Source organism: Hyaena hyaena, unplaced genomic scaffold (genome assembly GCF_003009895.1).
Source record: "Hyaena hyaena isolate Hyena2069 unplaced genomic scaffold, ASM300989v1 scaffold_1718, whole genome shotgun sequence".
Taxonomy (NCBI): Eukaryota; Metazoa; Chordata; class Mammalia; order Carnivora; family Hyaenidae; genus Hyaena; species Hyaena hyaena.
The window spans coordinates 89,626-117,602 of record NW_024082351.1 but is presented as its reverse complement, the minus strand read 5'-3'; the positions used below and the strand labels follow the sequence as shown (position 1 = coordinate 117,602).

The window sequence follows — 27,977 nt, the reverse complement described above, 5'->3', positions numbered from 1 at the left end:
CTATCCACTCAAAACATGCCATCTATAGCCTTACTGAGATAGTAAGGCAGCAACAAGCACTACCCAGCATTTGACGGTGAAAACACCCATGCTTTTTATTTCTGCTGTCTAGGAATGTATGAAGCGTAGTTAGAAACAGGTAGCACCGTGTGAGACAAAAGGTCCAGGTAAATGGCACTTCTTTCTGGTGTGGTTAAGGCCACTTCTTCATTTGGCAGCGTGCTTCTTATAGATCTCCAGGAACTCCTTCACGTCTTCAGGCGACCCCAAGATGATTGGCGCCCTCTGGTGGATCTCGGTGGGAACAATGTCCAGGACAGCTTCCTTCCCAGTGGTAGCCAATCCTCCAGCCTTCTCCATGACGTAGGCCATTGGGTTACATTCATACAGCAGTCTCAACTGAAAAAAGAGCCAAGAGCCGCGCCCTCACACCAGAAAATATTACATAGAAAAGGGATTTGTCTTATATCAAACTAATACAGAGCTGGTGGGAGTTTTCAAGGCAACACATAGCTCTCTCTTTCCTTCTAGGAGGTTGTAGTAGCACCCACCCCCAAAGCTGCCTCTAAGACCAAATGGTTAATTTAACCATTTGGTTAAATTAAGGCCATTCATCAAGCCAGAGCCAGCAATAGATTGCCTGATGCAAATGGAAGACAGACCACCTGGACTCAGCACTGAATGACATTTTGGCAGAACTGATGGTTCTCTTCTCTTTACAGCACGGAAACTGGACCTAATGAGTGATTCGGTGTGTGTTTTGGATGGAGCTTTGCCTATTCTAAAAGCATTAAACGCATTAAACGTCCATGGTAGTGTCTGGCTGCAGACATCTGGAAAGCAGACTGGCTCCTCCAAACAGTATAATATTGTTTGCAACGCTGTACACGTTCCTTTTACAATTCTCCGAAGGCTTCAGGGTTGGGATTTAGTATGTTATACATCTTGGCATTTACTTTTAAATATTAACTTTTCTATTGTATTCATATTCATGCAGTCTGCCTATTGAGCAGACAGCTTTTTGCAGGTGTTTCCTGACTCTATTTCCATACAGGTGTCATGGCCAGATTTGCAAAATTGAGGGGGAAGAAGGAGGCACCTCAATATCTGTATTCAGAAACAATTTTTTGAGGCATTAAAGAAAAGTGCTATAGAGCAGGCTAATCACACAGGCTGGGATGCCTGACGTGGCTGTGGCAAGAGTGGTGTTTTAAGTAAACAAGAATGCCTTCAGCAAACTGGACACCACCAGCTGTAAACAGAGATTGGAACATATCTAAAACATACACATTTCTAACGGTCTTAAGGGGATTATTGTTCCCATTCTTTCTCTCACATTTGAGGGGGGACAAAAGACAATCTGTGTATTGGGAAAAACAAAGGGACAATATCTGGGAAGGAAACACAGTCACTGTGTAGAAGAAAAGTGGGTCATCCCTCAACCAGCATTAAGCAAGCACAGCCCACCCCATGGCTTCGGGACTCTGCAGGCATTAGACCAGTGCAGTCAGTGGTAACAGCTTACCTGAAAGGTTTCCCCAGAGAGTCTTTCCTTCCCTAGGAAGGTATCATTTTCCAAGCAGCCAATGTCAGCTCATTAGTTATTTCTGTTTTATGCCTTTTGAAGGCAATCAAAGGAAACCTCTACCTGGATACATTTTGATTTCTCTGCCTTGGCAATGAAGCTGAACTGTTTCATTTCACGTTATGAATGACATTCGTTTTTCCCAAGCCAAACCACGCACCCACTGGAAGCACCCGTCCTCGCCATAACACTATTACTTATCTCTAGCGATGGAAGGGCTCTCAAGAGACCATTTTGAGCTGATTGCCACCTGGCTTTAACCAGGAAAACCTTTAATCTAGGAAAGAAGATGCCACACACATCCTCAGCATCCTACTGGAGAACTTAACTGCAATATAACAGCTGTTGTCATCTTTCTTTGTTCCTAAGTCAAATCCCCTGGGCTGCAAATGAAATCCACTGCCTCTCCACCACTTTTCAGTGGATTTATTTACCTTTCCATTGGGGCTCTTCTTGTTAGCTGGGTACAGAAAGATCCCTCCATAGACCAGGGTGCGGTGGACATCAGCCACCATGGAGCCCACATACCTGGCACCATAGGGCGCTGTGTTGTCCTGCAAGGTTAAGATCAACAATAATTAGGTTGCCGCAAAGAAAAAGGGTTCTGTGTCCTCTATGCTCATCTGATGCAATAATCATTTAATAAACACCTACGAGGTGCATACTTGGGGCTATGATAGGAAACATGATGAATATCCTGTTCGCAAGGAGCAGAAACAGATAGGCTTGTTCTTACACATCTCACAGTAGGTCAAATTACATGCAGAAGCTGGAGGGGGGGGGTTGATTCTGGTTATGGGGTTGGGATAGGCATCACAAAATCATACGTTTTAACAGGACCTTGGAGGCTGAGAAGGATTTTGCCAAGCTAAAGAGCTGGGCAAGGCGGGGGATGAGAACCGCCCAAGCAAAGCATGGCAACACAGACAAGGCAAACGCAAATGCCGTCCCCTGGGGGCGTGGGGAGAAGCCTAGTGCAGTGTGTGTGTGCAGGCTTCAGGGTGGGAGGGGAATCCAGGGTAAGGCAGAAAGGGAGTAAAGCGGGAAAGAGAGCCTGGGGCCTTCTCTGAGGCCCTGAATGTCAAACAATATCTGGGCTTCCTCCTCAGTTGCATTTAAGTAAGAGTATAACAAAAGTGGGCATTCCTGCATTGAACCAGCTCTATAAACAGCCATTCTTTCTCTTTGTATTTGGTCATTTGTAACCTCTTCAAAATGGTCCCAAGATGGAAACTCTTAACCTCGAGATGGCTGATCGAAATCCATTGGACACCACGAGGTGGATACCTGGGTACCAGAGCCATGTTCTGTACCATCTGAGATCAGGACCCACAGAAGGGAAATGTTTCACTGCCATGAACTCATTCATCTGGCTGACTTTATTATCCTAGTTTTCTTCTGCCAAGATAAATAGCAAAGGCTGACACAGACCCTTGGACTTGAACATCTGAGGGCACGGGAGTTCCAGTCCCCAGGACTAGGTGGAAACTTCATTCATCATGGGGTCAGTGCACAGTGGAATCCAAGGCTCTGTGATCCCTGCCACCTTTAGCCTCCAGGGTAAATCATGAACCAACCCATCTGTGCATAACTCAAGGGCCCTTTCCCAGAGCCTTCGCTTACCAGGGGGAACTTCTTCCTCTGGACATACTCAGTAACAGCAGGATCGAATTCCTTGGCATAGCCCTCATTGAGGCTGAAGATATTCCCTTTCTTTTTGATTTTCACATCCCTGTCCACCAAAATGAACTCTCCAATGGCCTGGAAACAGGAAGGAGAGGGAGAGATGATGAGCTGCCTCCTCCAAGGCCTGTGTGAGGGCTGTGCTTGGCTGGGCTAGGCTGAGCTGGGCAGGGGTCCTGAGGTTGTAGGGCACTGGATGCTTCTCCTGGCCCTGGGACACTATGTCCCCAGCCCACTATCCCAGTAATTGTGAACAGGACCAGGGAAGAGTCAGTTGGCGAAAAGGAAACAAGATAAGAGAAGAGGCTGCCACAGATGTTGTCGGGGAATCAAAATTTTTGACTTTGTTTTCAAATGGTTTCAGTAGAACAAGAGAGAAACCATACAAAAACAGGGAGGGCAGAAATAGGTAAAAGAGCAGCAAAACTTGAGGGAGATTAAGAATTGTGTGTCCACTCATACGTGGAACTTAAGAAACAAAACAAGTGAGCAAAGGAAAAAAAGAAGAGAGAGAGACAAACCAAGAAACAGACTCTTAACTACAGAGAACAAACTGATGGTTACCAGAGGGGAGGTCGTTGGGGGAATGGGGTCTGCAAAGTGTTTCTTAGAACTCGGTCCTACCACCAAGTCCTGATGCTGAAATGATGCCTTTAGGGCTGAGGTACTTTAGGGGAGATGGGAATCTGGAAGGAAAGTGTCACCTAACTTCTACTGCTCTGGACTGAGGGTTGTTTGGGGCTCCTACATGTCCTGAGAAGAGCGTTCTTGACGACCTACGTTGTGGGAGGGGGCTGCTCCATGCAGGTGAGAGGGAGGAAGAAAGGAGGTATCAATACATCTCTCCCCAGCCATTTACTCTCCCCCCTCCCCCACTCACCCCAGCAGAGGGCTGTTCCTGCAGACAGGGAGTGTGTCTGCCTTAGAAAGAGAGGAATAGAGGGAGGGAGGGAAGGCAAAATAGAAGGAGAACAGGGAGGAGGAAAAGGAGAAAAAGAGACTGGAATTAACAGTGGTCACTGGAAGGTTTTATTGTGAGTGATTCTTCTTTTCTTTTATGCTTTCTTTCCTCAAAAATTCTGACCACGGTTATGTAGAAACATTATTTTATAATCAGAAAACTAATTAAATAAATAATTATGTTTAGAAAAGAAGTCTTGAGGGGCATCTGAGTAGCTCAGTCAGTTGATTTCAGCTCTTGATTTCAGCTCAGGTCAGGATCTCACGGTTAGTGGGATTGAGCCCCAAGCTGGACTCTGTGTGGACAGCATAGAGCCTGTTTGGGGTTCTCTCTCCCTCTCACTCTGCTCCTCCCCCTCCTCTCTTTCTCTCTCAAAATAAATAAACATTAAAAAAAAAAAACATTAAAAAAGAGGAAAGAAAAGAAGTGTTGAAAACGAATCAAGCACACAACAGGTGCTGAGAGCCCATGAAGCCATGCTTCCCAGACTCCCTGCCCTGGTATCTGGCCAGAACATCCGAGATGTGAAGGAGCAAAGTCTCCTGCAAGTGCAGACAAGAGACTGAAAAGCCTTCTGAATGTTAAAGCCTGCTGGAAATGCACATTGAACTGTCTTGGTCCTTTTAACGGAAACCATCAGCCAAAATGAAAAGAAAGCGCTAAGGGGGTCCGAGGTTTGCCCTGCAGGCGCCAGCGAGCAGTGGGTTAATGAGATGGCGTCCCTGGCAGGGAACCATTATAGCAGGATTGCACTGTTCTTCCAGACACTGAGGGGCCATTAGGTCTCAGGATGGCAAAAGACCATCCAATACACAGAAACTTACTCCCAGAGACACCGGTCTACGATCTGGAAATGAGAAAAGATTTCATTTTTTTCTACATGTCCATCAACTCAAAAGTAACAGAGAAGTCACCAGAAGAAGGTCTGGGGGAAGCAGTACATCTCCGGCAACATAGTAAATCTGCAAACATCAGTGATTCCAGAAACTGTCCGCTGGGCTCCGGGAGAACTTTGCTCTGGTTCTGCCAGCATTTTCCCTGGAGGTCGCCTCATTCAGAGGCTTAATCTGGTGTTGTTCCCCTAGCCCTGTTTATCTATTAAGCACTGGTTCTTCCAAGGAGGCAAAGTCCAGTTGTGCAAGATTGTAGGAGGCCAAGGTAGCCTACGTTCTCATTTATACCACCTGCCGTGCACACAGAAGCCAGAGCCTCACTAGGAGCAACCTGTCTCCCTCCAGGTGCCAGCCAGCCATCTGTACTTGTGTTCAGTGCATCAACAGCAAACACCGAATAGATAATGTTTTGTTACTATCATAGGAGGACTCGTCTAAAACTAAAAGGTATTTATAAACCCGGTTCTTTTCCCTTGGGGCACTGGATTGAATGCATGCTGAATGTGACAACCTACTGAGTTCTACACTCAACAGTAGGCTTTAAGTGGGCTAAATATTTAAAGAGATTTCTTTCCCCAATTCATCTGCTTGTTGAAACCTTCATCTACCTGAATAAAGAAATAATTCCAATTAATAGGCCTGTGGAAGGAATTATCAACAAATTAAAACTGTTCATATTTTCACGGCACCTTGGGCTCCTTTCCATAAGGTAGCTTTTCTCTATAAGGTGGAATGAGGAATCATCTGCATTTCCTTCTTTAAGTTCTCTTCCTTGAGTTTAATAAAGCCTTATCAAAACTGCAAGAGTTCACAGAAGGTGTGCATGCATAAGCACATCAAATGAATTTGGTAGCTATTTTTGAAGAAATGTAAGCCACTGCATTGGGACACCGATTCACCTCTGCAAAACAAGCTAGTAATGGAAATAGTGGGTGGCAAACAGACCATTTACAGGCCCTTTGTGGTCCATAAATGTGTTTTAGTTGGCTAGCACATACATTTTCTAAATCCAGTGTTTCTTGACACTGACCTTGGCAAGACTGGGCCCTTATTCCCAAACAGTAACAATTGCTAGACCTCTCCAGCTTTCCCCATCCCCCACCATTGCCCTGGTCTTCTGTCCCCAGCACACTACATTCATTTCTATGGCCTCCCTGGACTCAGTGGGCATTTGAATCCATTGGGTAATGTCTGTTCTAAAGAATTATTTTGGAACAAAGTCTCCTTCTTATGCTCTGGGCAGATATTATTTCTCACCTCAGTAGTCTGCTCATGATATACACAGTGTTCCTCTATCTCCCTCACTCCTTCCCCACTCCATCGTCCCTGCCCTGCTGTGGACCTCATTTCCCACCTCTACATACCCCCCTCACCCTCCCACACAAATAACAGACACTTGCAGTCACCAACCAAGCACCTAACTTCACACAGGGTCTCTCACCGGGTCCAGCATGAAGCAGTTGACACCATTCGCCATGGCCAGGACCAACATGGTGGCACTACCATACAGAGCGTAGCCGGCAGCCACCAGGTTCCTGCCTGGCTGCAGAGCATCCTTCTCAGAAGGCTCATCTGCTGAACTCTGTGACAAGAAAGAAAACAAAACATGTTTTTGTTTTATTTTGTTTGTGTTTCTTTTTTCCAGTTCAGTCATTAGCAAGATGCATTATCAAGGTGCTCTCCTAATACAACAGGGCATTTAGCTAGAGGGGCCTTCCTCCACACATCAGTAATATCCTGATTATATTACCACAGCAGCCTTCCCCCCATAATGCAGATTTCCTGTATCTGGATCCTTCTTTCCAGTCAGGGTCCTCCTCCAATTTTACTAATTTGATATTCCCTCATTTCTCCATTATCACTTTCGAAAAAGAGCAAGCCTCTTTGCCAGCTCCCACTAATTTAATATTACTACAGGCATCAATGTCTTTCACCTGTTTACTCCATCTTTATTTAAACGTATTAAGACTGGGCTGCAGGACTGCTAGTCTGGCGAGGAAATCAATTTTATGGGCTTTGGCCAGTTGCTGCATGTGCCTTAGTGGGCAGTGTGGCCCATTGCCTCATATATCCAAGCAATTCTCAAAAATATAGGAATTTAGAAGATCTCTCCAGAGAGGCAAACCATGAGAGACTCATGAATGATGAGAACAAACTGAGGACTGATGGGTGTGGGGGGGGAGGGGTGAGATGGGCATGGAGGAGGGCACTTGTGGGGATGAGCACTAGGTGTTATATGGAAACCAACCTGACAATAAACTATTTGTAAAAAATAAAAAATAAATAAAAAAAAGAAGATCTCTCCAGAGTCATTCCAGGGTAGGGCAGTTTCTTTCCATCTTGTTGACCACAACCCACGGTAAAAAAAATACACTTACACCACAAACCAGTACCAACACACATGCACATGCACACACAAGTCCCCTATGTCACACAGTAACATAGACAAATTTAACAAAGCAATACTCACACTTATGCACACTAATCTTTTCATTTTTCGTTAAAAATACAGCTCACTGGGTCATGTGACCATAGTTTGATACTAAGGAAGGGGACGTCTTAAGGGGATCTTCTTTATTAATACATGATTGCCTTCTTCAGTCCTCAAAACAACTCCAAGCAAATCTTTCAGCTTGAATACTCTCTACTTGAATTCAAACAGAATCAAAAATGGGCAATTTCTGCCAGTTTCATTTATTCCTTCCCCAATAATAGATTCCAGTAGCTGAAAATAAGTATGCACATCTATATCCCAATGCCGGTGATGGAGGTCATCCCAACAAAAACATTCCTGGTAATTTTTTCCCTGTAACTTTTGAAACTGGTCCAGAGGCCATCTGCATCAGAATCACTCAGTACACTTATTAAAAATGCATATTCTGGGGGGTACAGCCTAAGCTTACTAAGCCAGACATTCTAAGGGAGACGGCGTGCCTGGGAATTTGCATTTTCCTGTGCATCATACATGACTCCTGCACTGTTGTTTATAAAAAAGGAAGAGTCCAAAAGCCATTTTTTTCTCCTTTTTCCCTCATTCCCACTCTTGTGTTCAATAAATGGTTTTCATTGAGGCAGTTGGTTGGTTGGTCAGCTGGGTTAGGTCAAGTTAATCAATTTAGTTTGGTTTGTGTTCATAGAGTACTGCATTGCATCCAAACACAGACCAAACACACTATCCAAATTTTGAGTTGTTTTCCCAAACTCCAAATTTTGCCAGTGCCCAACCTGAAAAAAAGAACCAGCTTCCTTCAAAGCCAGTAACATAGAGAAGGACTTAGTGCTCCAATTATCCTCTACCACAACTACTTAACCCTCCCAATGCAGTGAGAAATCAGATAACAGCAATATGTAAACAAATGAGTTGACTGGGAGGCTTGAAATAATCAGTTCTCCAGTAAGAAAAGCACCCACCTCACCCAGAGCCATCCATGCCTGCCTGTGCCAATGGTGCAAGAGTAAACAGCCTTTCCTGAAATGTTGCCACCTAACAATCTTATTCTCTGACTTCCACAGAATAAGAAATGGTCACCTTGTCTATGATCCACACACTTAAAGAGAAAATAAATCCATGGAATCATGGATTAGGAGGAATTCTTCCCTAAGCTGATCTTTCTAAAGCATGAATTCCCTCCTTCAAACCCCAGCAGCAAATGCCTTTGTTCCAAAGGATCCATCACATTCCCACACAGATGCTCACAGGCCCACCAATGAGTCTTGGGCAAAATTAGAGAAAGTCTCTAGACCCTACCTTTCTCTACCTATCCCAGGCCCTAACCTGGTGCAGGTATGGATTTCTTTTATTCCACTTCCTCCTCATAAGGAGGAAGACATCAAAAGTGCGCCTGGGTGGCTTAGTCGGTTAAGCGTCCGACTTTCGCTTGGGTCATGATCTCGCGGTTCGTGGGTTCGAGCCCCGCGTCGGGCTCTGTGCTGACTGCCAGCTCAGAGCCTGGAGCCTGTTTCAGTCTGTGACTCCCTCTCTCTCTGACCCTCCCCTGCTCACGCTGTCTCTCTCTCTCTCTCTCTCCTAGAAATAAATAAATAAAACATTTAAAAAAAAAAAGGAGGAAGACATCATGGATTCTGGAGACTTGAGGCAGTGGAAGGGAGTATCAGGCAGAAGTGGAGCTATGCTGTCATGTCGCTTATCTGGTCTTCCCTCAGAGGGGCAGCCAAACCCTCCTTGGAAGGGCTCACAGAGCATTTGAGAAGCCCTTATATCTCAGCCAGTTTTGTTCATCTGCTATTGCACTAGACAACCTAGCCTACAAAACATAGATTAAAATAACGTCCCTGCCCTCAAGGAGTTTATAATCACCAGTGAACATGGGTTAGTTTTCCTTGGTCAGCATCCACCACCCTTCTGCTGATAACTGCACTCACTGTTAATCTCCTTAAAATACTGTCTCCTGGGCCCTCAGCTCTCAGGTGGGCACATGACCCTGGCCTGGCCAGCCAAATCATTGCATGCTTTACGCCATAGTGATTGGTTGAGGGATGGCCATGTGATCTAAGCCAAGCCAGATCCAATGAGATGACCTTGGTGGAATTGTTAGAAAAGAGGCTTGGATTTTCTGCTTGACTTAATTGAGAGGGAGGGGTGTGAGCCTGGACTTGCTAGGCACTGTTTTGCCACCAGAGAGGAGGAGCGTAGGAGAGATGGACAGCAAGTATCTTCTAATTGCATGGTCTGAGTCTTTGAATACAGCTGCACCTGAAGCAAATCTAGCCATTGGGCTTTCTAGTTATGAGAATCCGTGATTTTCTTCTACTTTCCTTCCTTCCCTTCCTCCCTCCCTTTTTTCATTTCATTCTTTAGTTCGAGTTCTGATACTGTCCATTGAATATACATATATAAAACAAGTAATATTAATAGCTAACAATTATCAGACACTTTTTATGTGCCAGGTACTATTTCAGGGCATTATTTTTAAGCTTCAGTACCTTCCCTTTACAGATAAGGAAACAAGAGGCACAGAGAGTTACTTTGCCCAAAGTGTCAATGTCAGGAAGCTGCATTCCATATGGCCATAAATGAATAAGTCTCCCTGTGCTCAGTTGAAGGACTTGAATTGGCTTCTGAAACTGCTGGAGCACTTAGAAACTCTATGTTTAGTTGTAGGGACTAGATATTTCCAAAGGATGTTGCAAATTAGAATGTGTCCAGTACAGTGTGGCCACACTACAGAGAGGTCTAAAATCATCTCATATGAAATACGTTTAGCTTGAAAAACTTTTTTTTTTGAAGGAAAGGAGGACAAAACAGGGCAGGAAAGCCATTCCCAAACATGTAAAACAAAAACGACCTTATTTTCTGATGCTTTTAACGGCCAAATGAGGGGCACCTGGATGGCTCAGTTGATTAAATATCTGACTTTGGCTCAGGTCATGATCTCACAGTTGTGAGTTACAGTCCCGCGGCAGGCTCTGTGCTGACACTTCAGAGCCTGGAGCCTGCTTCACATTTTGTGTCTCCCTCTTTCTCTCTCTCAAAAATAAAAACAATCTTTAAAAAATAAATAAATAAAAGGCCAAATGAACAGTAGAGAAACATGCTGGTTCAGTATTTAGACAAACATTCCAGCCATGATGGTCACTCAATACCCCAGGAAAATTCTACCACTTTTGGCCGTCTCCAGCCAGGGCGTGGGTGTCCATGCAGGAAATGCCACGGCAGGAACAACCTGGGCCCTGGACCCTATGCCCTTTGGAACCCATTTCCAGGCATCATGTGGGCAAAACCTGATCACTGTTGCTGGGTTCCAGATATCAATGCTGCACCCCAAGGAGCTTAATTCTAGCCCGGAACCATCTCTGCAGAAAGCAGTAAATGTGTCATTTGAAGCATCAGACCTATGGATGTTTACATCCCATAAGCCCTCAAATGGTTTCAAATAATCAATAAGATGTTTGAAAATTGAAATGACCTGCCTTTATGCAGGCATCACCCTCAACTCATCTTCTCCTTTTTCTTTTTCTTTCTTTCTTTTTTTTTTAGTCTTTTAAGAGAGCCACTTCAGGTTTATTAAGAAGAGCATGGAGACTCATTGTTGAGTTTTAGCATTCATAATTCAAGCTGCTGTTGCAAGTTGCTTTGATTTTTTTTTTTTTTTCTTTTAGTTGATAGCTGGTTTTCTGGCTCTGTTTTCTAGGGATTTTTTCTTTCCTTAGGGGGTTGAGACAGAGACTGTGGCTGGCAAACATCAGCACTCCTTTGGTTTTGGTGAAATCATTAACCAGAAAGGAGTCTTCCTTCAGAGGAAGAATTTTGCCTGAGCCTCTCCTGCTCTACTATAGATTTGATAGTTTGTACGTAAATTCACCTCCCTCCATATCTATAATAGGAAAGTATGTTTTGTTTTTGTTATGAGCATTAGAATCTTCTACTACCCAAACTGACTTTGATGTGGATCTGTCTCTCAGCCAAGACAGAAAACCCAAATCCATACCAACGATGAAAGAAAACTATCCCATGGTGGTCCTACTTTCCATGTGTTCAAAAGGAGATTATGTGCAAATTAGACAAGTCACTCTGACAAATAAGGTACAAATTGTGGTCCCACTTCTCAAGCTGTGGCCTCTGGATCCTGGAACAGGAAAGCTCAGAGGAAACTCAGATTACTAACAGCCTCATCCATTGAGATGAAGAAATGGGCTCAGGCTTTACTGAGGTTTTATTTCAAAAATAAACAAGAGGGGCTGAAGTCAAGATGACATATTTTAGACTTCATAATGTTTATGATGGGCCATGGGGATCCATTCTATTTTTCACTGGTCTGTGTAATTGAGTTGTTCCACCACCACACACACACACACACACACCAAAAAAGAAGGAAAGAGAGGCTCTGGAAGTAGAGTTACCTTCCCAGTTCACGTAAGTGAGAGACCCAGGCAGGAGCCCGGGACCCCACCAGTGTGCAGCAAACTCTGCACAGAGGGACAAAGAGTAAACATTCCAGGCTTCACCATCACAATCTCCATCACAACTACTTTACCCTGCAGGTGCAGCTCAAAATCAGCCAAGGTCAACATGTGAACAAACAAGTTGACCATATGCCATTAAAACTTTATTTATGGACAATAAAAACAAAATTTCATATTTTGGTCATGAGTCATAAAATGAGTGTTTAGGGTTTTTTTTTTCAGCTATTTAAAAATGCAAAAGGGGCTCGGGTGCCTGGGTGGCTCAGTCAGTTAAGTGTCTGACTCTTGGTTTCAGCTCAGGCCATGATCTCATGGCTTTGTGGGCTCGAGCCCCACATTGGTCTCTGTGCTGCTGGTGCAGAGCCTGCTTGGGATTCTCTCTTTCCCTCTCTCGCTGCCCCTCTCCCACTCGTGCTGTCTCTGTCTCTCTCAAAATAAATAAATAAACTTAAAAAATTTTTAAATAAAATAAAAATGCAAAAGGGGCATTTTCTTCTCACAGGCCATACAAATCAGGCAATGAGCTGGATTTGGCCCCAGGGAGTCATGGTTTGCAGACCCCTGATTTAGAGTATTTAAAGGACAATTTTGACATAAATATTACTCTATTGTTGTATGTATATAAATCTCACTTCATATAGTATGATCACTGTGACAAATCTAAACTGTTCTTTATTTTTACTCTCATTTTCCATCATAAAAGAAAGCAAGATATACCTAAAAGAGAGAAATACCTTTCTCTTCCCATCCATGTTTTACTATATTTTCATTTTTTTAAACATTTCTTTATTTTAAAGAGAGAGAGAGACACAGTGTGAGCAGGGGAGGGGCAGAGAGAGAGAGAGAGGGAAACAGAATCTGAAGCAAGCTCCAGGCTCTGAGCTATCAGCCCAGAGCCCAATGCAAGGCTCAAACCCACGAACCCCAAGATTATGACCTGAGCTAAAGTTGGATGCTTAATCGACTGAGCCACCCAGGTGCCTTAACTATATTTTCTTGTAAACAACTTAATGGATCATTGTTAAGACATTAATTCTGAAAAAGTGGGAACTTGAGATATAAACCCATTTCAAGCCTCACAGAGTTTCATGTTATACATTCTGGCAGCCCACCAATAGTGAAATAGTACTGGATGCTTGACCTTAACTTTTCTTTTTATCTCAAACCAGGGGCTTGATATATTACATTTTACCTTTTTGTAGATGCCAAAAATTGTTCCAATGGACACAAGGCAGTCAATATTGGAAGATCCATCAAGGGGATCGAAACAGACCACATATTTACCCTGATCAGAGAAAAAGGAAATACAACTTTACTTTTAAAATTATAACAAAACAAGTATACACTAAGGGGATAAAACAAGGGACTCTAGGGGAAAGTTCAAGAAATGTGAGTCTTATTTATCCTCTGTCACAGAAGGGATGAGGTGGCATACAGGATGAAAACAACAACAAAATATATATCCCAAAATGTCATTAGGCAGAGAAAACACAGAATAACAGGTCTAAATGAAAATGATGAAATACAGATAAATAAGTCAAAAATTCCTACACTGTTGATATAGGTGAATCATAATTTTGGTTTGAGTTTCCTGGCAGCCAGAAGAAAAAAAGAAACAAGGTTAGTCACTTATTTCTCTTTATGCATAAGGGGAAAAAAATATAACAATTCCTTAGATGAAGCAAAGACAGCATTAAGATCTATAAAAAGTCTTCTCATGCAGGTAAAAGATGACACTTGAGGTTGTAGCACACAGAGCTTTCAGCAATAACCCTACTGTGATTCCCAAAGAATGTAAATCTCTGTGGGAGTGGGACTATCAAAATGTCAGTCTTTGAACTGGATTTTCAGTGGTATGCTGGAGCTGGTCGCTATAGGTGCTCAAGAGCTAACTGTGCACATCTCTTTCCAACTCTGCCTTCAGTGATGCCATGTAGGTAACTTGAAATAAACTATGGGAGTATTTACACAATTGAAATTGGCATGTGCTATACATAGGAGTTTTTTTTTTTTTTTTTTTTTAAGAGAGAGAGAGTTTACCAGTACACCACTGAGGATTTTCCATCTCCAAATCCACCACTTTATGATGTGGTTTTTAAATGTTCTGCATCAAATTAAGAGGTTTCTCTGATTCTCTGACCTATTACTCTTAACAAATCACCCTGGCTGATGCAGAGGAAGCTGTCATCTGGAAAACAGAAACATGCCTATTATCAAGGCACATTACAGTCAGGCAAGTTTGAGGTAACTGATAGATGATATTAAACACAGAATTCAATCCACATGCCTAAAACTGCCAAGTACCTTGAGAAGCCCAGCAGAGAAAAACATGAACTTTGAATCTGACATGAAGTGGTATTTTAGGAATGATGTAAAACAAGTTAATCCAATATGGCTTCCCCTCCCCCCCTTATAAAGTTCAAAACTGGTTATCAGACAACCTCTTTAAATTCATCTTCCAATTGCTTTTTTCTAATGCTACTCCTTCTTGTCCCCAGTTCATCTCAAACAGGGAAAGTCATAAAGCCCATATGCCTGCACATTACATCTCAAGTTTTTTTTTAAATCATATGATTGTTGTTCTTCAAAAACTGGCTATACTCTTTCATTCATTTCTTCAGCAACAATTTACTATTGAGCCCTTACAGGCTGTCTGGCACTGTGCTAGATGCTGGGGTACATAAAAGAATATAACTCATCAATGCCTTCAAGAAGCAATCAAATTAATGGGATCCAAATAGATGATAGTGCATAAATGAGTGGTAGGAATTGAAAGCAGTGTTTTTTTTTTTATGTGTATTTATTTTGAGAGAGAGTGCACAGTTGGGGGGAGGGCAGAGAGAGAGACAGAGAGAGAGAGAGAGAGAGAGAATCCCAAACAGTCTCCATGCTGTCAGCACAGAGCCCCACACAGGGTTTTATCCCACAAACCATGAGATCATGACCTGAGCTGAAATCAAGAGTCAGATGTTTAACCGACTGAGACACCCATGTGCCCTGAGAGCAGTTTAGATTGACAAGAAAGGTGAGTGTGAAGGTTGGCTATTTGGTGGATGGAGATGAAGCAAAAGAGGTACTTAACAGAAGCCAGACTTTGAAGAGCCTTGAACATAACCACAAAAATTTAGGGTTGGAGATGAGTAGGAGTATATGAGTCTTTCCAATGCATGAGTTCAGTGATGGGGGTGATACTGGTGTGAACTATGGTGTGGACAGTGAAGGATAAATTTCAGATATGGTAGTGAGGTGGAGTCTGTGAATGATGACTGATGGTTTGGGAATGAGATAGGACAATTCCTAGGAACCCAGCCAGGCTGAGCAAGTGGAGCCATGTATAAAGCTAGGAAGAAAATGGTTACATTGAACCCCTCAACAGTAGAAATGCAGACCCACCCTTTTTTCAGGCTCTACTATAATGGCATGCTTATCTTCTTCTGACACAAGAACACAGGTGGCAAAGGATGACTTTAACATGTTAACAACCAGGTCATTGGAGAGGACATCCAGCTTCTTCACTTGATCACCTGTCACGTTGGTAGAGCCAGCAATTCCATAGCTAGAGGGAAGAAAAGCCACAAAAATATAAGCCATGACCACCAGAATATGCCAATACCCCTATAAACCCACTGGAAACAGATATTAGTAGGATTTAGAAGACGGGAAGGAAGACATGTGGTTTGGGAGAAACAAAACAAGAATGGCCATCTCCCTGGATGGACTCCTAACCAGAAGCAGATATATGCCTGTCCAGTACCTGTTAAGGAACCCAGCACACTTTTGTGGTTAAATCCATGTTTCTCAGGCTTTTTTAATGGCCCCTAAAAAAGCTTTTTAGCTTTTTTTTCCTAATCACACTCCTCCATGAAATTTTAATTTGAATACTACAAATATAGTGTATATCTGTGTTTTATGTATTAAAAACCTTGATCTTTCCCACCTCCCCCCAAAACCAATCTTTACCTCCTGGATGCACAGGTTTAGTGCATAATGAATCAGTTGAGAGGTACAGCAGGCAAGGAAACCTTCTGGGTGGAGGTGGAGGGTGGCCTGAGATGTAAGCAAAGCCAAGGGATACTATGATTTTATAGCTGTAAAGCTCCTGAAAGAAAATAGTGACCGGTCCCACCACCTCATTTTACGGAGGAGGGAGTTCACTCCCAGACACCGATGGGCTTGTCCGAACCAGAGAAGCGGAGCAGAGGTGAGAAGCTCACTGACACCCAGGCCAGGCCTCTCAAGGATGAAGGAAGCAGAGAATCTGGAGTTTCTACTTTATTTTCAAGGTAACTGTAAGTCAGTCATTGCAGAATTCCCAGAAGTGGAGTAGCTTGTGCAACATGCTGCCTAGTTTGCTAGACTAACGTAGAGGCAGGTTGTCCTAGCCCGGGATTGAACAGGAACACTGAGAAGAGGAAAACGTTTTAGAAAAAGGATGCACAGATCAAGAGAAGAGACTGCGTGTGGGGAGACCAAGTAGAAGCGTTGAAGACACCGCCAAACAGCTGAAGGCGGGTGACCAGGGGCACAATGGTGGCCCTGGCTGAGGCTGGTGGCCCCAGCAGCCCCTGCTTCAACTCCTGCAAATGTGTTTTCTCCAAACAGGACTCGCATGTCCCTGGCTGGACAAACCTGAGCCAACACTGAGCGCTGCCCCACCCGAAATGCCGGGCCTGGTCTGTCTGCAGAAGGTAACTCCGACTTCCAACAAGCCCCCTCCTGTGCCTCCTCAGTGTCATTCACCCGCCCACCTGGGGACGGTGTCTCATCCCGCCAGCCCTCTGCCCACTGCCCCCCCTTCCCACCATGTCACTCCTCGTTCATGAGTCACCGACCGAGGGATCTGTCAGACCCGAAGCTGCAGCCTGTGGTCTGGGATCTTGGTCTTCTTTCCACAGAATCTTCCTCTCACCTCAGTGGTGAGGCCGATGCTGGTGGAGAAGGCAGCCAGATTCTGGGTGGAACAAGAGGGGTTTGGCGGGGCCACCAACCCAAATACATCTCCCTCGCTGTCCCCGCTGGCCCTCACCGCCACTCCTTCTGAGCCTGGGATGTCCTCACTTAAAGTCACTACAAATTCAGGCGGGCGAACAGGCTGATGGAAAGGAACGTCAGCTCTCTGACAGAGGCCCGCTCAGATCTCACCTCTGCAATTTGCTTTCTTCTCTGTGCCTCCTTTGGTGCAGGGGCCCCCTGAAGCCAGTGATACCTCAAGCTAGAGGAGTCCCTGCGGTGAGGCACAAAGGGCTTAGCACAGCCTTTGGCTTGTAATAGATGAGATAAAAATATTAATTTCCTTGGTTGGTCTCTCAAGAGAGCCCTCATTAGGGATCTGCATCTGCTGGGAGGGGGGGTCTTGGAGACCCCAGGTTTCATCCCCTATCACGCTAGCATGGCTGGTTTATCCTTCACTCCTGTGAGGAGAGTATGTTTTCATCCATTGTGTCCCAGCTTTCAGCACATAATAGGCCCTCAATAAACACTTGCTGCCTGAGTGAAAGACATGCACCCAGGAGAGCAGAAACCTAAGCCTGAAGGAATGAGTATAGGAGGAATGGACTTTTAAGGTCATTCCGCACCTTAAAGTGCCGGGGAAAACCACTGGCACGGTCCCCAGGGGGCAGGCCTAAGGGGACAGCTCCAGAGGCCTGGGAGGCTGCGGCAGAGGCATCTGGGGCAGGCATGGGAAGGGCCTATTTACGCTTTGGCGCATGTCCCACCTGCTCCGGAACCAAGATGGGTGAAGAGCAGTCAGGTTCAAAGGCTTCCTAGAGGCTCGTGTGAGTGTTCCTTCATTTCACAGTATTTATCATGCCCCAGATGTTCTTAGTGCTGGGGTTACAGTGTGGAGCAAGACAGATGAGATTCCTGCCCTTATATAGCTTATATTCAAGTGAGTGAGACAAACAAGAAACAAGTAAGTGCTCTTGAATGGTCAAGACCGCCAGTCCAGTTCCTCACTGCTGCTCAGCGTGCTAAGTTTCTGCTCTGGGTCAATGGAGGGTGGCACCACCTATCTGTAATGGGTGTTGGGTGCGCCAAATAACACTCTGGGGACACGCAGTACAACTGGCATTGAAACGGCCGTCTTCCCCGCCAAACCAGTGCAGTAACTGGCCCCTTCTCTGGCTCCCGCTGCCTGCAAGGTTGGGGGGTTACCTTTCCTTTTCTCCTCTCTACTCCACTGAGGGTCCCTCCTCTGTTCTAATGACAAGGATCCTTTCCCAACTCTCCTCCAGTTTGCTTGTGAAACATGAAAACAAAATATATAGAGATGGAATATTCCAGGCCCCTCAAACTCAAAATTTAGGTACTTTATAACTTTCCTTGGTCATCTTGTGGTTTCCCCTGGTGTTAAGAAAGTCTTAAAGGTACAGGAAAGTGATTCTGAGGTAGAATCAGGGTTCGGGAGAATGAGTTCCCAGACTGCCACGTCGATAGTAATTACAACCAAGTTCATATCATATCACTGGGTATTCCTGCGTTTTGTCTTAGCACGTGAAGTTACCCGTGATTTCAAGTTTGCTGCACTGCCCTGCATTATTCCGCTCAAGGATAGGCCAGGCAGGGCAAATGTTCAGTCGGGCTTCTCCCAACACAGCGCAAGAGGGGCCTTCAGAAGAGCTGCAAGATGTCCCTAAGGGAACACATTTCCACAGCCCAATGAAAAGCCGGAAGCATGCAAGTCTCTTGACACTCTGACAGAAGAGAAAAGCCTTCAGAAATATCCTCAAGGAACTAATTAGCTGAAGAACACATGGAGTTTATTTTCTCTGCAAGTTTTCAGAAACCCTCTTGAAACAAGAAATGTCTGCCTCCGGATCAGTCATCATTCCTTAAAGGCCCCAAAGGATAGATGACAAAGAGCCTTCACTGTGTATTCCGATGGCCACAAGGAGAGAGCAGCGTCACCTGTCTACGGATGGATAGCAGATGTGGGCCTTGGCTTCTCGTGAGTGGCCCATGCCTCTGCCTGGCCACTTGAACTAAGGCTTGGAAGGTAAATCAACTGTGTTCCCCAAACCAGAATTCTAGGCAGATTTCAGAAGAGCCCAGCAGAGGCCAGAAGCTTGGCCTGGTCTAGAAGCAACGTTCGTGCCAGCTGTTGTGAACAGGAGGGCATGGAACCAACCACCCTTTCACACACCACCAGGCTCTTTCTTAGATCAGTTTCCAACCTGCTGTTCCCCGGGGCCAGACTCAGGCAGCAACTGAGGCTGCAAGGTTGTGGGGCAACCATAATACAACTCTACCAAAAAAGCCTTCCAGAGGCCAACTATGCCTTACGATCTGTGGAGAAAGAGAAGCAAGCCAAAGGGTGAAGAAATGGGTTGCCCTAAGCAAGCAGTAAGCCACTAGGTGGAGTTCCTTCCTCCACTGCACCCAGAGGACTCAGTAACAGTTGGGCACTGATCATGCAGAGACGGGGACATTAGTTGTGACCCAGACGGTCACTTGATCTGCTAACAAAGCTTTTCCTAAATGCCAGTTATCACAGAGGAAAAGGGAACACATCATGGAATTTAACTCCACGAGATGAGGGAACATAGGTAAACTGAGGGCAAAGCACAAACTAGCATTACCCCCACCTGCCCCCACCCCCATGCCTTCTCCAGGCAGGATATGTCTGATATTCCTCAGGCAATCCTAGCTGCCCAAGAACAAAGAAAGAACAGAAAACAGATGGCTAAACTGGTAAGAGTCTTCATCAGTTTACAAATCTCTTAGTAAATTACAAGAAAAAGGCAATCTTATCAATAGCCTAATCTTCAGAAACCTGTAACCTCCTTTTCCTGGAGCCCCTCTCCCCTCCATAGTGATGTGGGGGAACAAAGGAAGGAAATGGCAGATAAAATTGAATCTCCTATAACCTGCAGCAGGCAGAGTAAAAGTTTCTCCAGGAACTCCCTACTGTCTCAATGTTGATGCTTTGCTAGAGGGAAAAACAACCTTGGCTTGACAATAGCCAGGCCTCCAGTGATCTGTGAGTCTTTAACATATGAAAATCTCTTTGGAAACCTTCCTTTTGACACAACCTCCCCCAACCCTATAGTATATAAGGAGCCACTCTTCACAGACTTATTGCAGCTCTTTCTGCCCATAAGGCCTGTCCCCGTGCTTTAATAAAATCACTTTCTGGTACCAAAGAGGTCTTCAAGAATTCTTTTTTGGGGTGCCTGGGTGGCTCAGTCGGTTAAGCATCCGAATTCAGCTCAGGTCATGATCTCGCGGTCTGTGGGTTGAAGCCCTGCATAGGGCTCTGTGTGGACAGATCAGAGCCTGGGGCCTGCTTCAGATTCTGTGTCTCCCTCTCTCTCTCTGCCCCTCCCCCCTCACACTCTGTCTCAAAAGTAAATAAACATTTAAAAAAAGATTTAAAAAAAAGAATTATTTCTTGGCCATCAGCTCCAAACCCCACCATCACCCCAAAACCTCATCACATAGGCTGGGACTCTGGATTGCTGGAGTTCAAGTCCTAGCTCTGTCACAGGCTAAACAAGCCTAGGAAAGTCACTTAGCATCTCTGACCTTTGGTTTCTGTAATAATGAAAATTAAGTATATCTACCTGAGAATGTATGGGGGATGCGGGGTAAATGAATTGATAAAGGCTTAGAATAGAGCCTGGCATATACAGGTAAGTGAGCAGGAAGTGTTATTATTCTGTTCCCATCCCTAATTTTCCTTGGAAATAATATACCCACGCTGAGAAACAAGATGGGTCTCGCAAGAATACTGCAGCAGAGACACGTAGCTCCAAATTCTGTCTCTCCCTCTTTCTGATCATGGTGTCTCAACTCCCTGATGGATTGTTTCTGCTTCCACATTTTGCAAGGATGAGGGTTAATCCCCCGATGCACCGGTTCACAGCAGCCAGACAGCAGCCGTGTTGTTCTCAGGGGAGCCGCACAGGCATCCACTGAGTAAACTTCAGTTGATAATGGGGGAGGAGCAACCATGACCTCTAAACCACTTTTGCAGGCGAGTTTTGAGACGTCAGCCAGTGCAGAACTGTGTCACAGGTAACTGGCAACAAAAGAAAGGGCTCAAAGTTTGCATCTGAAGAGAGTCATAATGGGGATAGTATTGCATTTGAAATGCCTTCAAAGGCACTTCATTTTCATTCAAATTAATTGGCCTTGCAGTCCAAGTAATTCAAGGGTGGGAAGCATCCTGTCAGGGTTTGAGTCTGTGACTGTTCCTTTTTAAACCTCTAGAGACAGAACAGGTTCTCTTTAAGGAGGTTGGGAAGCAAAAATCAATTTGAAAAGCTGCTACCTACAATATCTCTTCTTTCACTTGCATTGTAAACCTCACTGAAAATTTGAAAAAGCTACGTTGCTTTAATTCATAGAATAGGGAATTCCTTAAAAGGATACGCTAAATTTGACCCGTATTTTAAAAGCTTGGAAATCTGGATTAAATATTAGCACTGTTTTCAAATTTGCACATGATTTCTAGAATGGATGAGCCATTTTGCAGCCATAAAGTTTGTGATTTACGATGATCGGGGGAAAGCCGCCTTTAGCAACATTTCTGAAGCACAGCCCGAGAGATGAGGATTGGAGCCAGCACCCGTCTTAGAGAAGAACTCTCTGGGATCATTTTTTCCTGATGTCAGTAGGGCAGAAGACACCACACTGGACAGCAAGCAAAAGAACCAAATGAAAGAGCTCATTTTCAGAACACACCTGAAGAGAAAGGAAGGCAGATTATTATTTAATCCTTATCACTGCAGTAGAAGGTAACACAACCTGTTATTGATTGATTCTAAGGTAAATGACCAACTGTTCACCCACACAGGGAAATCCAAGGGTCACATCAGAAGTCTGTTCAAGGGGCACCAAGGAGGCTCAGTCTAAGCATCTGACTTCGGCTCAGGTCATGATCTCAGGGTCTGTGAGTTTGAGCCCCACGTCAGGCTCTGTGCTGACTGCTTGAAGCTTGGAGCCTTCTTGGGATTCTGTGTCTCCCTCTCTCTCTCTGCACCTCCTCCCTCCCGAAAATAAACATTAAAAAAAAACTTGACACAAATGCTTAGAACAGAAAGAAAGAAAGAAAGAAAGAGAAAAAAGAAATTCATTGAAGAAGAGATGTCAACCAGAACAGCTTTCAAAGGCTGCAAACCTCAACCTTTGCTTGTGTTCATGCCAGCCAAAAGCAGGGAAATAGGATGCCCTGTGAGAGGCTGTGCTTCTTGTATGGAAAGGAATTTACAATTCACTCTCTGGTATTAAGGAGAAGATAATTTAAGAAATATTAAAAAATCTGATAAAGTTCCAAAGTTCAATGTCATAATCTCTGCAAATTTGTTAACAGATAACAATGTTAACAGATCTATAATTCCAAAATTAAAACTGAAGTTCTTTATTATTTTCTTCCATCAAACAACCAAGAGAACCCCATATATAAAAGCAACTTTTATGGGGCACCTGGGTGGCTCAGTTGGTTGAGCATCCAACTTTGGCTCAGGTCATGATCTCATGGTTCGTGGGTTTGAGCCCCGCATCCAGCTCTGTGCTGACAGCTCAGAGCCTGGAGCCTGCTTCGGATTCTGTGTCTTCCTCTCTCTCTCTCTCTCTCTCTCCGGATTCTGTGTCTTCCTCTCTCTCTCTCTGCTCCTGTCCTGCTGGTGTTCTTTCTCTCTCTCAAAAATAAACATTAAAAAAATTTTTTTGAAAACATCTTTTCTGGATACCACATGAGCACTATAGGAGATTTCCTGTAATCGACCTGATGGTGTAACATTGCTCTAATGTATGACGGTCTGGAATATATGCCTGGGGATGTATGGGTGCACATGGGTGACTACTATGAATTGAAAGGCAAAATAGAAAGATATATCAGTTTACGACAACAAAAAATAATAATCTTCCATCAAACAAAAGAATGACAATATTAGTACCTATTTAATGAATTCAATTAATCATCACACAATGCTCTGAGATTGAAAAAAAAACAGTGGTCTCCATCTTATAAGTGGGGAAACTGAGGCTCAGAGATATTTCATCAATTGCCCAAATCCTCGCAGAAATTGAATGACACAGCAGGACTCCAAGTTCAACTCCATTGCTCCCCCAAATGTGCTCTGAAGTCCTGCCATGTTCTGTTAAACCCCGTCCTGATTTTCTTCCCCTCTTCCTCTCTGCCTCAGGGCAAAGTTGTCAAAATCCGGTGGCTAAAGCTTGAGACAGGATTTCTTGCCCTAACCCCACACAGCCCATCCAACAGCAGGCTGAACAACACTTCCAACTGCATAACACTCCAACACGTCAAGTTTACAGTTTCCAAAATGTTGGAATCACCTTCTCATCCATCCCCAGCCTCTAAAACCAGCTTCTGCTTTGAAATTCTGTTTGGGGGTTTTGTTTTGCTTTGTTTTTAATGGCATGGCCCTACTCTCAATTGCTAGAACCTTCTCTTTGAGAACCTCATGGCCCTTCTCACTCAGTCCATGCTCAAGACTTCCCTCAAGCTCTCTCTCCACTCCCCTCCAATGGTCCAGCTCTGCTCACTGCTTTCCTCACTCCCCACCCTCAATGGCTTTTCCCCATATTTCAGCTTTCTGTCTTCCAGGTCTATGCTTTCAGTCATATCTTCCTCAGATTACTTGCTAATCATGCCACTGACCCACTCAACAACTTGTACTCTCTCCCCTTTGCATGCACTCCCAAAATATAAAGTATTCACTCCTGCCATGGGATGCTCCACAACACACTCACATTTAACATCCACAAATGCCCCACCACATGTGCTCCATGCCTTAGTCAAACTAAATGAGCACATTCTCCAGGAATATCTTCCCACCCCTTACCTTCCCTCACACAACTGCCCAGTTCAAAATGCTCTCTAGCCGTCAGGTCTTATAGGACCATCTTTCCCTGCTCATTGCTAATGCCCATCTCAATGCCCCACAATCCTTTGCATCCATCCACATCATATTTTTGGCACCTCTATGAAAGCATCTTTCAGGAACTCTATTGTGTTTTGTAACTAATTCTATACTTGCCTTACAGCATAAGCCCACTGTTGTTCTTATCTCTCAATCTCTTCTAGAATTCTGCACATTGTGGGTGTTCAATAACATTCTGTTGAATTAAATAGAACCAGCGAATTCTTTAGGCATTGATTTGGAAATGTGTACAAAGGGAAGTCAACTGGGGCGCCTGGGTGGCTTAGTCGGTTAAGCATCCGACTTTCGCTTAGGTCATGATCTCGCGGTTCGTGGGTTCGAGCCCCGCGTCGGGCTCTGTGCTGACTGCCAGCTCAGAGCCTGGAGCCTGTTTCAGTCTGTGACTCCCTCTCTCTCTGACCCTCCCCTGTTCACGCTGTCTCTCTCTCTCCTAGAAATAAATAAAAATACTTTTAAAAAAAAAAAAAAAAAAAAAAAAAAGGGAAGTCAACTTCATATGCCTAAAGCAAAAGCCTAAGCCACTGGAGAACCACTTTCTCCCAAAGAAGTGAAAACAAAGACATGAGCAAACACTTCAGTTTGAACCATAAATTCATCCCATCCACTTGCTAACTGTTCTCCCGGGAGAACAGAAGGCAGGTTGCCCCTTGCATGGATTGGCAATACCTTCTCTCTAGAGAATGGGTGGAGGGGAGGCAGAAGCACAGAGATAAGCCTTCAAGAACAGATCTTCTAGAAGCACAATGGCTTCTTGACGTACAATTCTTAATTCGCGTCAAAAATAAACAAATGGGTAAGATTTAGAGTTAGATGAGCTTTAACCGACTTCTGAAAAATAAAGTCGGAAACGTGTGGTGTAAAGACCTGCACGTCTTACCTCCCCTGCCCTCAGGCCCCTCGTCAGTACAAAGGGGCTGGATGAGGGGGATGAGGTGACTTTTGAGTCTTTTGGCTTAAAACTCTTGATCCTATGAATGTCTTATCAACCACAATGAAACCGGCTGCAACAGCAACTGTTGGTTGACAGAGACAGAGACAGAGACAGAGACAGAGACAGAGACAGAGAGAGAGAGAGTGAGCACTACAGGCTCTACTTTAAACTTATGTGTCTCTGATGAGACATCACGACTGAGCTCTAGAAACTGGCTCCTGTGAGGTTCCTGCAAATCTGCAATCATCTTGTTCCTCTGGGTACATGCCCTTCTAGGGCAAGTCTTCAGCAATAACAAGCTATTTGCAGGCACACTGGCTTTATCATCCAGTATATTAAAGTCTACAATGAATGTGATTTGGAGCCCTGGCTTGAGATCTTGTCTTATTGCTGCCTGCCCAACTGACTCGATGTCATACTGAGGTAGCCTAGTTCTTATTTTCCCACAGGAAATCAGAAGTGTCCAGGTTCATGGTCCTCCCCCTTCAACTACACACCCCTGTTCCATGGGCACAAGACTGCCTGAAACAAAAACCTGGGAACCAGAGGGGAAGGGTTAAATAGCCCAGGATACACTAAACAACTCATGGAACACTACACAACAGTCAAAAAGAAGGAGGTGGATTTATATGTCCTGACATTGAAGGATGTTCCTTATACATGTTAAATGATGAAAGCAAACTGCAGAAGAATATGTTTGTTTACTACATTACATATAGGCTATATACATATGTAAATCCACATACATATACAAATTTATATGAGTATAAAGAAGCATCTGGGAAAATAACGTGTAAATTATTAATAGTTGATACCCCAGGAAATGGACATGAAATGGGTTTCACTTTTTCCTTTGTGTTCTTTTGAGTGGTTTGAAGTTTTGCCAAGGAGTGCAACTTTTTAGGTGGCTTATAGTAATAATAACAGCAATATATTTTTTTCAAGTATGTTTCGCGCCTGGTGCAGAGCCCAATGTGGGGCAAGAACTCACAGCTTTGAGATCAAGATCAGAGCTGAGATCAAGAGTAGAATGCTTAGTGGACTGAGCCACCCAGGTGCCCCACAACAGCAATATTATTTTAACCTGGTATTTCTACAACTATCTAGTCTAAAAATATACATGTTTTATCTAGCACTTTTTGTCCAGGTCCCTCTAAGGCTGAGGCTATTTAAAAGGTGGGAAAGTAAAAAAAAAAAAAAAAAAAAAAAAAGAGCGCCTGGGTGGCTTAGTCGGTTAAGCGGCCGGCCGACTTTCCCTTAGGTCATGATCTCGAGGTTCATGGGTTCGAGCCCCGTTTCGGGCTCTGTGCTGACTGCCAGCTCAGAGCCTGGAGCCTGTTTCAGTCTGTGACTCCCTCTCTCTCTGACCCTCCCTTGCTCACGCTGTCTCTCTCTCTCTCTCCTAGAAATAAATAAAACATTAAAAAAATTAAAAAAAATAAATAAAAGGTGGGAAAGTTACACCTCAGAGCACATTTTGTGTTTCTGAGTCTTTTGGGGACTGTGAAAGGTACTGACACATTTTTAAAATAACACAAGAAGTGTCAAGTATTCTTTTCCACAAAGCTCCCTGGTCCTCAAAGGCAAGAAAGGTGGTGAGGGCACCTATACTTGTTAACTGAGTGTTTCCTAAAGCAAAGTCTCCTTAGAAATGTATTATTAAGAGTGGCTCTACGTGAAATAGTAATGGAGCCACCACCTTCCTAACATACGTGTTCCCATCCCAGCAAGGCCCGTCTCTGCTTATCATCTGAATAAATGTGATAAACGCCCCCATTTTAAGAATTAGCTCCACCAACCCACTGTGTGGGATCAAAGCCAGACAGCTCACCAGAAAGGAATCCAGGTCTTCGGGGTTATACTTTTTCAGATCAGCTCTGAGCATCATGCACATTTTTACAGTATTCCTAAGTGTAGGAAACGTTAGGAAGCATTCTGAAAATCCAGGGACACCTCAGCTAAGGCAAGGACCAGTCTAACTATAAAATGTCTGCGCACACCAGAGTAAACCAAAGGGTATCTGTGTTACTTACAAAAAGCCTCATAAGAAGGTGCCCTTTGAACCCCATGTCCCAGGATTCCTCTGCTACACACACAACGTGATCTGCAGATTCTCAGCATCTGCACCACCTACCACAGAGCTTCTTAGAAATGCAGACTCTCAGACACTCCAGATCTATGGCAGCACTTTGCACGCAAGCATTGCTACTCTTGGGAACTCTGAGCATGCAGGCTTCCTCCCAGCCTACCCTGGGGTTCCTTTCCTCCTAACCGGACTTGTTTAGAGTCAAGGAGATACTAAATTAGAAATCTGACTTGGGACCCCAGTTCCAGGGGAAGTGAAGGAGGTCAAAGAAGACAAAGGGAAATGAGGCACCCGCGCCCGCACTCTCCTGTATGAGGCCAGGTTCGGTACTGTGGGCAGGCCTGGTGCTCAGCCCGGGTAGCCAGTTTCACCAGCGGGAGGCTGAGAGTAGGCGGTAAAGGCAGGCTGCTCAGCCCAGCGGAGAGGGCTGCAGAATGGAGACGGGTGTGGACTGTGAGCCAGGTCCCCCTCAGTGGGGGCATCCCCACGCTCAAGGGAGGAGAACCAGGACATAAGTGCAGTTGGACAGGCTTTGGGAGAAAGAGGCTACCAGAAAAAGAAAAAAAGAGAGACAGACTCCCCTCTGTCAGACAGACAGGCAGGCTGACAGCAGGAGGAAGGGGGCCACACATCCCCAGCAGAACAGACAGACAGGACGCTGCTGCCAGATGGCCGGGGGCCTGACTCACAGGTGCGCAATGCCCGCTTTGCGCACGGCGGTGGAGATGGCTTTGACCGCAGTACAGAGCGAGTTGAGCAGCTGGGTCATCTCGCCTGTGCCGCGGGCCTTCCTGCCCTCCTCCATGACGAAGCGGGTCAGGGTGACGATATCCGTGTCGAAGGCGGCGCGGTCCGTCATGCTGAGGCCAGGCTGCGGCGGGCTGGGCAGCAGGTGCGGGCAGCAGGTGAGCACGGCTGGACGCGCCAAGAGGCCTGAGCAATCGCGCCGCTCGTCCGCACCACTCGGAGCAGAACGGCCAAAGCCAGGTTCAGGCGGCGTGTCCT

The 27,977-nt window shown here is 44.8% G+C and overlaps 1 protein-coding gene across 1 annotated transcript; it reads right to left on the bottom strand.

Moving 5' to 3' along the window:
- Window positions 1-69: 69 nt before the first annotated feature.
- On the bottom strand, window positions 70-27,977 carry FBP1 (fructose-bisphosphatase 1). Its single transcript, XM_039224695.1, has 7 exons — window positions 27,662-27,977; window positions 15,440-15,602; window positions 13,239-13,331; window positions 6,564-6,704; window positions 3,209-3,346; window positions 2,020-2,139; window positions 70-399 (listed from the first exon to the last, which is right to left on the bottom strand). Exons 1-7 carry the CDS (start codon window positions 27,829-27,831, stop codon window positions 208-210), a joined length of 1,017 nt encoding a protein of 338 aa, XP_039080626.1. The 5' UTR covers window positions 27,832-27,977; the 3' UTR covers window positions 70-207.

Excerpts from the sequence above, each read along its gene's own strand:
- FBP1 (XM_039224695.1), bottom strand. The coding sequence starts at position 27,831 with ATGACGGACCGCGCCGCCTTCGACACGGATATCGTCACCCTGACCCGC. Across the intron at positions 3,347-6,563 it reads ACTGCTTCATGCTGGACCCG|GCCATTGGAGAGTTCATTTT; the intron begins GTGAGAGACCCT and ends TCCTGTTTCCAG. Across the intron at positions 400-2,019 it reads AGAAGAGCCCCAATGGAAAG|TTGAGACTGCTGTATGAATG; the intron begins GTAAATAAATCC and ends CTCTTTTTTCAG.